The following is a 10,733-nucleotide window of genomic DNA, read 5'->3' on the forward strand; positions in this document are numbered from 1 at the left end:
TCCCAGGGGCAGGAAGTCCACAGGGAACGCCTGCCATGGCCCCCCACAAGCCCATGACCCCAGCTTGTGGGTCAAGCCTCGGGCCCAGGGCACCTGCCTCCCCGTCTCCCCCAGGCCACCCTCCTGAGAGGGGAAGGAAGGAGGCTGTTTGAGACTCCTCTGGGACCTGAGGCGAAGCGGCTCCTGAGGCCTCCCAGGGTGTGTGCCAGCCCGGGGGGTGGGGAGACAGAGGCTCCGGCCACACACAGGCAGCCCCACCACCATCAGGGGAGGTCATTCCACTGCCAGGCACAAGAAGCCGAACACCTGGGTCTCGGGTTTTCTGGAGCCCGTTCTCCTTCTCGGTTTTAAAACAATGCATGCCAAAGTCAGAGCAATGCTCAGCCCGCTCCGTCTAGGACAGACGTGCCCGACAAATACGAGTGTAGAAGAACCCAAGCGTACTCACTGCGGCTCAGACATGCCCCGGCCTGCCCCTCGGTAGCAGGGCTGCAGCTGGGAGGCAAACTGCCGACTTAAAGGAAGGGGTTTCTGCTGGTGTAAAACAGCCTCCTTTGGACAAAGGTCCGTTCCCTGGGGCTTCTCCCTTCCTTCCTTCCAGAGGCAGCTGGGCACGGGGCTGCGGCCTGCAGGAGGTCAGACCTGCGTGCTCCCTGCTGGCCCCTGCCGCCTGCTGTGGGCCTGAGGAACCAGCCTCCACCTCCCCATCCCCCGCACCTGCTGTGGGAGTGATGGCTCCTGCTCCCCAGCTGCTTGTCCTCTGACTCTCACGGCGAGTTCACCAGCTCCTCGTGGGAAAGCAGACCTCTCGGGAGGCCTGCTAAGCCCTCGCCACCCCAACACAACCCCTGGCCTCTCTGCCAGCCCGCAGCTCTCAGCTGCCTGTTACCTGACGTTGACATTGAGAGGAGAGACAGGATTCACGTGGCACAGCGGATCCTCCGCGGGGCCTCGAGAGCCGGAGAGGCAGGCTCCTGCAGCTGAGAGCTCCCATGCAGCCCGAGGCTCGTGGGCTGACCTGTGTTGTCTCCAGTTCAAATGTCCAGGCTCTAGCCCTCCCCGAGGTTGTATTTGGAGATGGGGACGGTAAGGCGGTCTCTAAGATTACCAGAGATCCTCAGGATGGGGCCCTAATTTGGTGAGGGTCTGAAGAGGAGACCCAGGGGGGGGGAGGGGGAGGAATAAATGATGATGGAGGGAGTCTTGGCTTGGGCTGCCAGGCACACAGGGCAGGGTGCAGATGATGTGTTGCAGAACTGTGCGCCTGAAACCTGTAGGATTTTGCTAACAAGTGTCATCCTCATAAATTAAATAGGAAGGAAAAAAAAAATAGAAGAGAGACACCAGCGATATCTCTTCCCCTCTCTCCCTCCCCCCTCCTCTCTCCTTCCACTGCTCTCTCTCCGCCCCACCCCCACTGGGGAGAACACAGAGAAAAGGCTGCGGGAAGACGCAGGGAGGAGGCAGCCTGCAGCAAAGAGGGAAGGCATCACCAGGAACCAACCACCTGCTGGCACCTTCACCTCGGACTTGCAGCCTCCAGACCTGGGAGGAAATAAATGTCTGTTGCAGAAGCCACGCAGACTGCAGTGTTTCGTTGTGACAGCCTGAGCAGCTCCTGACACCCAGAGACCCCCCCTGTCCTGCCTACTGGGAACTCACACAGACATCCTCGGCTCTGGGCAGGTGGGGGGAGGGGGGATGCTGCGTCACTGCTCCCTGTGTCCTGGGCCTCCCTGCCCACGGGGGGACGGGGGGAGGGGGGACCCCTCCAGCCTGGACCTTCCCTTCCACATCCCTTAGTCCTGACTCCCATATTCCTCTTGGTACTTACCGTGTCGTCCCATTGGCCAGGAATCCATCTGCAATGCAGAGACACCCTTTGGTTGTTTTCATGCCATTTGTCCAATGCGGCCCCACATCAAAGACTGAAGTGTGTGTGTGTGTGTGTGTGTGTGTGTGTGTGTGTGTGGTGTGTGTGTGTGTGTGTGTGTGTGCACGCATGCTCCTGCAGAAGAAAGAATCCAGGTCCCTGTGCTCTGTCCCCCTCCTGGGCCACAGACACTTGTCAGAAAGAAGCCAGGCTGCTCCTGCAGGCTGAGCCGCTGAGGAAGGGCTGGATCCTGTGAGATTCTGGAAGGAATCTGTGCCCTAGGTGTCGATCCTCAGCCTCGGGGTTTCAACCCAGCAATGAATTCATGAGCCTAGGACTGGAGAGAGGGGTTTTCAAAGCAAATGAGCCAACACAGACCTCCGTGGGAGGAAAGGCGGTAGGGTTTGGAGTGAGATTCCTGTGATTCTGGATGCTGGGTGTGACCTTACCTGGGGCATCTTACGTTAAAGCTCATCCATCATCTGTCTGATCTGCAGTCTCTCACCTGTGAGCTGGGAGTAAGGACCCTTGCTTTGCCGGGATGTAATGAAGACTTTACATTTTAATCTTTTTTTTTTTTTTTTAAATTAGGACTGGTTTGTTTTCTTTTGTTTGTTTCACTTATTAATTTTCAGAGGGAGAGGGATAGAGAGATTAAAAACGTCAATGGTAAGAGAGAATCATTGACCGGCTGCCTCCTGCATGCCCAGTACTGAGGCACGGGCATGTGACCTGACTAGCAACAAGCCACCAACTTCTTGTTTCAAGGGTCAACGTTCAACCGCTGAGCCACACCGGCTGGGCAGGAGCTGACACGCCATGGAAATGTCTGGTTCGGGTTTTTGTAGATGTGTGTACTCCATTCACCCTCCTCTTCCCCAGTCAGTCTGGCCAACAAATCTGAATGGGAGCTCTCTCCACCGCTCCCATGTTGTAGCTGTGTGGGTGTGACGGGGGAGGAGTGAGAAGGGGTAGCTGCCTTGTTACAAATCTGATTTATCTTCTCTCTCTCTCTCTTTTTTTTTTTTGGTTCAAAAAGCATGTCCTCAGAAAACGCAGACTCACCGCAACCTCTGCCAGAGCAGGTCTGCGGGGCCCACTGTCCAACTGCTGTGCTAGCGAGCGGTTACTCCCAGCTCCGTGGCCCCCGCCTGGGCACCTGGGAATGGGGATGTTTCAAATGTGTGAGTGAGTGACTGAAGGAAAGGCCTTATTCCCGCCTAGTGTGGAGCACGCCCAGCTCTCCAGGCACTGCTCCCCCTCCCTGGAGAGAGAACCGCAGTGCGAGGCACTGAGTCCAGCTGCTCAGGGTCTGCAGGAAACACTCTTCAGAGACGGGATCTTCCTGGCATCACTTTTTTTCCAGTTGTTTCTCGACACTGACACTTCGCAGGCCACTTTGGGTGTGTGAGATGCCTCACAGTGGGATTCTGGGGGGTGGACCCACCTCCTCCCACCTCCCCCTCCCCCTCCCCCCCTCCTCCTTCTCCCTCTCCCTCCTCCTCCCCCCACCTTGTTTTGCTGTTTTGAAATCTAGGAAAAGGGAAGCAGAGGGAGGTGGGAGAAAGACAAGACTGGGTGTGTTCAGCTAGAGGACTGTTGATCCATACCCAACGCCCCTTTCTGGAGGGATGTGACTTGACCCAAGTATAGGAAGTGCCCCTCCGCCCTCCTTTTCAAGGGCGACTTTACAAGCTCATTAGCAATTCCCCAGTTTCTCCTGAGCCCCCCCCCCCCTACACACACACACAAGGGGAGTCCTTGCCCTGATTGATTGGCGTGATGGGCCCCAGCACTAGCTATTGCAGGGATTGTCTCTGTGGCAAAACCCAACCCCATCCAGCTCAGGGATACAAGTGGATAACGGTTTCTTTATGCCATTTAATAGTTAAGCCAAGGAGAGCAAAACAGCACACAAAAGAAAACAACACACAGACTTGGTAACACTGACTGCGGCAAGATCTGAGGGTCTGGGGGGGGCGGGGCGGGGGGCGCAGAGATCTCTCAGGGACAGTCCATCCAGGCTGGGCTCTACTTGCTGCTGCTGCGGCTCTTGGAACTGGATCGGATGGGCCGGTAGACGCCCACCACCACGGCGTGGTCTCGCTCGTAGGGCTCCAGGGTGAGCTGCTCCTGCGGCTTCAGGTCCTCCTGCTGCAGCTTGCGCACCTCGGACGCGAACACCGCCTCGGCCGACGCGGTGGAGTCGATGCAGTTGGCCTTGATGGAGATGAGGAAGTGGCCGCCGTTGCGCAGGAAGGTGTGCGCGTTGAGCGCCAGGATGCGGGACTGGTCGGGCTGGGCCACGTCGGCGAAGATCACGTCCACCATCCCCACGAGCATGCGGTACTTGAGCGGGTGGCGGGCGTCCTCCAGGACCGGGATGATGTTGGTGCGGCTCTTGGCCACGTTGACCAGGTCGCGGCCGGCGCGGTGGGAGAACTCGACCGCGTAGACCAGGCCGTCGGGGCCGATGATGTCGGAGACGTGCGAGACGGTGGTGCCCGAGGCGGCGCCCAGGTACAGCACCTTGCACTTGGGCTTGATGTGGATCTGGTCGACGCCGCCCAGGATGGCCGCGGCCAGCTTGGAGCGGAAGGGGTTCCAGGTGCGGTACTCCACCTTGGTGCCGCCCTCGCTCACCGTGACCCGCCGCTCGCCGTACACCGACTGGCCCGGCACCATGTTCAGCGTGACCAGGGCGTCCTCCATGCCGCGGTAGATGAAGACGCCCTCGTGGCGGTGCGGCTCCACCGTCACCACCCTCATCATCAGCCCCTTCTTGCGGCGGTTCTTGTTCTTGCCGCCGCCTCCGCGCCGGGATGCGCCATAGCCGGCGGAGCCGCCGCCGCGGCCGCCACCGCCGTAGCCGCCGCCGCCACCGTGGCCGCCACTGCCGAAGCCGAAGCCACCGCCACCGTGGCCGCTACCACCGCCTCCACCACCATAGCCACCACGGTCCCGGCTACTGCTGCGATCCCAGCCGCTACCGCTGCCGCCGCCGCCGCCGCTACCGCCGCCGAAGCCACCACCACTGCCACCACGGTCCCTGCCGCCGCTACGGTCCCAGCTGCCCCGGTCACCGCCTCCAGCGCCACCGCCGCCGCCTCCGCCACCGCGCCCGCGGCCCCGGGAGCTATAGGAGCGACTCTGCGAGCCATAGCCGCTCTTGCCGCCCTGCCCACCTCCATCTCCGTGGTGGCCGCCTCTGCCGCGTCCTCGTCCTCGGCCGCCGCTGCCGCCCGATCCGCTGCTGCTGCTGCCGCCCCAGCGGCCGCCCGAGCCGCCCCCGCGCCAGGAGGACTTCATGGCGCACCCGCGCACCGGTTGTCAGTGCGTCCGGCGGCTCCGGGGGGCGGGCCTAGCGCAGGAACAAAGATTGGCGGCGGCGGGCAGCGGGCTGCGGGCTGCGGGCTGCGGTCGGAGCTCCGCTTGCCGGGCTCCGCGGCACGGCCGGACGGACGGCGGGCTCCCGCGGCAGTGGAGCGGAGCGGAGCGGAGCGCAGTGCCGCAGTGCCGCAGCCCGCCCGCCGCCCGCCCGCCCGCGCCCCTGACGCAGGCGCTGGCGTCACCGCATCAGCCCGCCCGGCGAGGCTGCAGCCCCCGGAAGCCCCCCTGGCTGCAGACGTGGCTGCTGCTGCCTCTCCCCTCCCCCGCCCGCCCGCGCGCGCCATCGCAGGGACCCCTCCCACCTCTCCCGGGCTGCAGGAAGGCGGTGTGTTCTGGGCTCCGGGCTGCACGCGGGGGAGGTAAGCATGGAATGTGGTCCTCGCTGGGCCGCTCGCTGGCCGGCTGGCTGTGTGGTCTCAGGAAGCTCGCCGATCGTCTCTGCGGATCCCGGGTGAACTGGATGGAACACGTTTCTTGCGCAATCTGCCTCTCATCATCGCATCTGTAAAGCAAAACCTGCCTCAAAGGGTTTCGGGTTTTTTATTTTTTTGTAATTGATTTCAGAGAGGAAGAGGGAGAGAGATGAAACATCAATGATGAGAGTCACTGATCGGTCGCCTCCTGTACTATTGGGGATCAAGTCCAGATGGAGCCTGCAACCAAGGATCCAGCGGTGAACTGGTTCACAGGTCAACGTTCAACCACTGAGCTACTCCCGCAGGCTAAATGCATTCTTTTTGGTCAACCTTTTTTTAAAATTAAAAAAAAAAATGTTTGTGCCCTAACCGGTTTGGCTCTGTGGATAAGAGCGTCGCCTGCGGACTGAAGAGTCCCAAGTTCGATTCTGGTCAAGGGCATGTACCTTGGTTGTGGGTACATCCCCAGTGGGAGGTGTGCAGGAGGCAGCTGATTGATGTTTCTTTCTCATTGATGTTTCTAGCTCTCCAACACTCTCCCTTCCTCTCAGTAAAAAAAAAAAAAAAAAAAAAAAAAAAAAAAAAACCAATAAAATATATATAAAAATATATATATTTAAAAAATATATTTTATTGATTTCATAGAGTAAGGGAGAGGGAGAGATATAGAAGCATTAATAATGAGCCCTGACTGGTTTGCTTAGTGGCTAGAGTCAGCCCTCCGACTGAAGGGTCCTGGGTTCAATTCTGGTCAAAAAGCACATGCCTGGGATGCAAGTTTGATTCCCTGCTCCAATAAGGATGTATGCAGGAGGCAATCAATTGATGTGTCTCTCACCTTACCTTTCATTCCCTCTAAAAATCAGTGGAGCCGAAACTGGTTTGGCTCAGTGGATAGAGCATCAGTCTGCAGACTGAAGGGTCCCGGGTTTGATTCTGATCAAGTGCATGTACATTGGATACCGGCACATCCCCAGTGGGGGGTGTGCAGGAGGCAGCTGGTCAATGTTTCTCTCTCATGCATGTTTCTAGCTCTCTAACCCTCTCCCTTCCTCTCTGTGAAAAATCAATAAAAATATATTAAATAAATAAATAAATAAATGAATAAAAACCAGTGGAAAAATATCCTTGGAAAAGGATTAAAAAAAAAAATCTGTAATCATCGATCAGCTGCCTCCTGCATGCCTCCCACTGGGGATACAGCCACAACCCACATGTGTCCTGACCAGGATCCAACTGTGACCTTCTGGGTCATGGGTCAATGCTCAACCACTAGGCCAAACTGGCCAAGCTCTTTTGGCCAATATTTTTATTGAGGTATAGTTTGCATATACTGTATATAACAAAAGTGCCGTTTTGTTCTGTTTTAAATCAGTGCATTGCTGTAGAGCTTCAATCACTTATGAACCAATCAGAGAATGGTTCTGGCACTCTTTTTTAAAAATATTTTTTTATTGACTTTTCACAGAGAGGGAGAGGGATAGAGAAAAATATCAATGAGAAACATCGATCAGCTGCTTACCGCACACTTCCCACTTGGGATGTGCCCGCAACCAAGGCATGTGCCCCTGACTGGAATCAAACCTGGGACCCTTCAGTCTGTAGGCCAATGCTCTATCCACTGATCCAACTGGTTAGGGCGGTTCTGGTACTCTTCTACAAGGTTGGTGGGAGTCCAAATTGATACACATACTTAAACAAAACACTTAAACGAAACTAAACTTCAACTTAGTTAAATGCTAAAATTTTATCCTAAAGGATGACCCCAGCAATGCCCAATGATGGTAGTTAGGACTAGTGGAGCAAAAGTGGTGATGAACACTGTTGTTGTTGAAGGGGTGGAGGAGCTGGGATGAAGTAGACTAAATAAAAGAGATATTTAGAAGATAGAATTGTCCTCACTCATGTGGTTCAATGGTTAGTGTTGGCCTGGGCACCAAAGGGTCACAGGTTTGATTCCTAGTACCTGGGTCAATGTGTTGAATCTCTCTCACGTTAATGTTTCTCTCTCTCTTCCCCCCTCCCTTCCTTCCTTCCTTTCTCTTTGGGGGGGGGGGGGGGGGCGGAAAGCAAAGGATATTTAGAAGATAGAATCCATAGGGCTTTCTGACAGACTACAGTAAGTCAGAAAGTAGAAAATTCCAACTATGGGTTGCTAAGGTGTAATGGCTCCCTTGCTGTGGCTAACTGCAGCCCTGGTTGCTCTCAGCTCTACTCCATCAACTGGGGGAATCCCAGAATCTCTTCTGGGAACATGGTGTAGAAGAAACTGTTGATTCTTCAGAGTGAGTGGGTCAGAGCCCTAAATCCTATAATGTACCTCAGCAGAAGCCAAGAATCTCATATTTATTCTTGAATTCTAAATCTCATATTTATTCTTGAATTCTTTTGGTCTGCAGTATCTTCTTGGGGGGAATATATATATATATATATATATATATATATATATATATATATATATATATATATATATATATATATATATATATATATATATATATATATATATATATATATATATATATATATATATATATATATATATATATATATATATAAAACCATTGGGTAGCACCAAGGACAGAACCTTTGGACAGCACCCCAGTGCAGAACCTTTTGGTCAGCACCACGGACAGCGACACCAACTGGAGCTGTTTTGGCAACTGGAGTAGGCTTCCCTACCAGGAAGCCAACCCAAGAGCAAGGAAAGTGGTGTGAGCAACTGGCAGACCACCCTATCAGAGGGATTAATTGCCTACTCCAGAGTGAGACAAAACATACTTGCAGGCCAGGGGAAATGTCAGGCAAGGGGTACTGAAGTGCACACATTCCATCTGGGGCCAAGATTCTTCTTGTCTCAAATTCATGGACAACAGTACCAGTTTCCCTGTGGGCCAGAGCACCTCCTCAGTGGGCACAAAAAGTCCATTTGCTGGAATGTCGACAAGGATCAGAGAGCACAAAAGATGGTTCTGGAGGTGGATGGTTCACAAAAAACACTCTACTTAGAGGTACCTGCTCGCATTACAAATTGAGGAGTGTTCTCCAAAATGACGAGCTATGATTGATGCTGTGAATTGGATTTCTCCCAATTAATTTTATGTGTCCATTTGACTGGGCCACAGGGTGCTCACTTATTTGGTCAGCCATTATTCTGAGTTGTTCTGTGAAGCTGTATTGGGATTAAGGGAAACATTTATATTGGCAGACTGGAGAAAGCAGACTTCTCTGTAATGTGAGTGGGCCTCATCCAGCTGTCGAAGGCCTGAATCAAACAAAACTCTGACCCAGTTCAAAGACCATCAGGCAGAATTCTCTTGGAAGAGGGTCAGCCTTCTGTTTGATTCAGTGCTGGGGAGAAAAGTTGCCACATCTTCTGGCTGTAACAACCGGTGAGGAGTGTGGAGTCCCAGGCAGTTCCCCTTTAAAGGTCTACACACAGACTTACCTGGACTTACTCCCTCTGAGCTCCGGCACTGGGGCAGAAGCTTGAAGGGAACCTGAGACATCTGGGGAGGAACTAACTTGCCTGGAATCAGGTCAAGAGCTGGAGGAGCAGCTTTCTTTCAGAGACAAGTGCTGGCAAAGGCCAGTGTTCCTTTGCTGGGCCCTCCATGCCAGAGTTGACAGGATGCTCCACAGCTGAATTTAAATTAACCTGGCTCACAACTTATCCCGCTCCCTGGTGATTCTCTGAGACTAAGCCCCTCCCTACTTACAGGCTCATCCAAGCCATTTCCAGTGACTTCTCCATACAACTGCCTCTCTTGCCTCCTGCTTTGAACTTTCTTAACATCTCTCAAATAAGCATCAGCTGGCATCAGCATGACCTGTACCTCTCCATAAGTGGCCCCAGGCCTGGCATTAGAGGCAGTGTACCCTGGTTCACAGTGTGGCCTCTCCTGGGCACTTCTAAACTCAACCCAAGTAGCAGCATCTGCAGATTGCTTTGGAGCTCATGCTGGGTGGCCCCAAGCAGGGCACAGTTAGAGGCTGACTTTGAAACTCCTAGGAAGCCCAGAGCCAGTGTACCTGGTGTTCAACTTTTACCATGCCAGATTACAACCTTACCACCTACACAAGCGACACACTCAAGGGGAGAACTCAGTGAGCACCAAAGCCCCACAGAAGCAAGCCCTGCCCCATAGAGTTGGCTCCTGCAATGCAGCTCCTCAGCTGCAGTCAAAGCTTATAGGGTCTAGTAATAATTAATGTCGTTTTTAAACATTCGTTTAAAATCTTGCTTGGCGTTGACTTGTATTGACATAACCTTCAAACACGTGCTATCTACAGAACGTGTGAAGTGCAATTAACAAGTTTTGCTTGAAAAAGTTTGTGTTTGGTTTGGTTTTTGTTGCAAAACTAGGGCTAAGAAGATGGCGGATGAAGAGCATATTCGGCACTGCATGCTTTACGAGTTCCAATTAGGAAGAAAAGCAAGTGAGGCTGCAAAAAACATCTGTAGTGCTCTTGGTCAAGATGCAGTTAGCGCCAGAAAATGCCAGCGTTGGTTTGAGAAATTTCGCGAGGGAAATTTTTTGTTGATGACAAGAGTGGTCGAGGCCGTGTGTCAAATTTTGATCAAGACGCTCTTCAAGCTCTTTTGGTGCAAAATCCTCAAATTACCCAACAAGAGCTTGCGACAACTTTAAATTGTTCACAAAAAGCAATTTCCAGTCAATTGCGTGCACTTGGCAAAGTCCAAAAGTTTGGAAAATGAGTTCCTCATGAGTTGACCGACAACAACCGTAATCAAAGAGTCACAATTTGCAGTTCGCTCCTCTCTCGTCAAAACCGTTTGCCGTTTTTAGAGCAAATTGTTACCGGAGATGAACAATAGGTGCTGTATGTTAATTTGAAAAGGCGGCCGGCGGCCTCAATAGTTGGACAAAAATGAAGCTCCGCAGCCCACGCCAAAACCTGACTTGCATGCGAAAAAAGTGATGTTGTGTGTTTGGTGGAATTTTAAAGGAATTCTTCATTATGAACTTTTACTATCTAACCAAACCATTACAAGTGCAGTGTATAGTGCCCAATTGGAAAGGTTAGCCCAA

General features: G+C 53.3%; 1 protein-coding gene across 1 annotated transcript; it reads right to left on the minus strand.

Annotated features, from left to right (window-relative positions):
• Positions 1 to 3,736: 3,736 nt before the first annotated feature.
• Positions 3,737 to 5,273, minus strand: FBLL1 (fibrillarin like 1). The gene has a single exon (XM_045576659.1). The coding sequence runs from the start codon at positions 5,180 to 5,182 to the stop codon at positions 3,905 to 3,907; it is 1,278 nt and encodes a 425-aa protein (XP_045432615.1). The 5' UTR covers positions 5,183 to 5,273; the 3' UTR covers positions 3,737 to 3,904.
• Between the last annotated feature and the right edge of the window lie 5,460 nt (positions 5,274 to 10,733).

The sequence above is a fragment of the Pipistrellus kuhlii genome, unplaced genomic scaffold, assembly GCF_014108245.1.
Source record: "Pipistrellus kuhlii isolate mPipKuh1 unplaced genomic scaffold, mPipKuh1.p scaffold_m20_p_8, whole genome shotgun sequence".
NCBI classification, from domain to species: Eukaryota; Metazoa; Chordata; class Mammalia; order Chiroptera; family Vespertilionidae; genus Pipistrellus; species Pipistrellus kuhlii.

What these genes read in the sequence shown, in the direction of transcription:
- FBLL1 (XM_045576659.1), bottom strand. Translation starts at nt 5,182, where the DNA reads ATGAAGTCCTCCTGGCGCGGGGGCGGCTCGGGCGGCCGCTGGGGCGGC.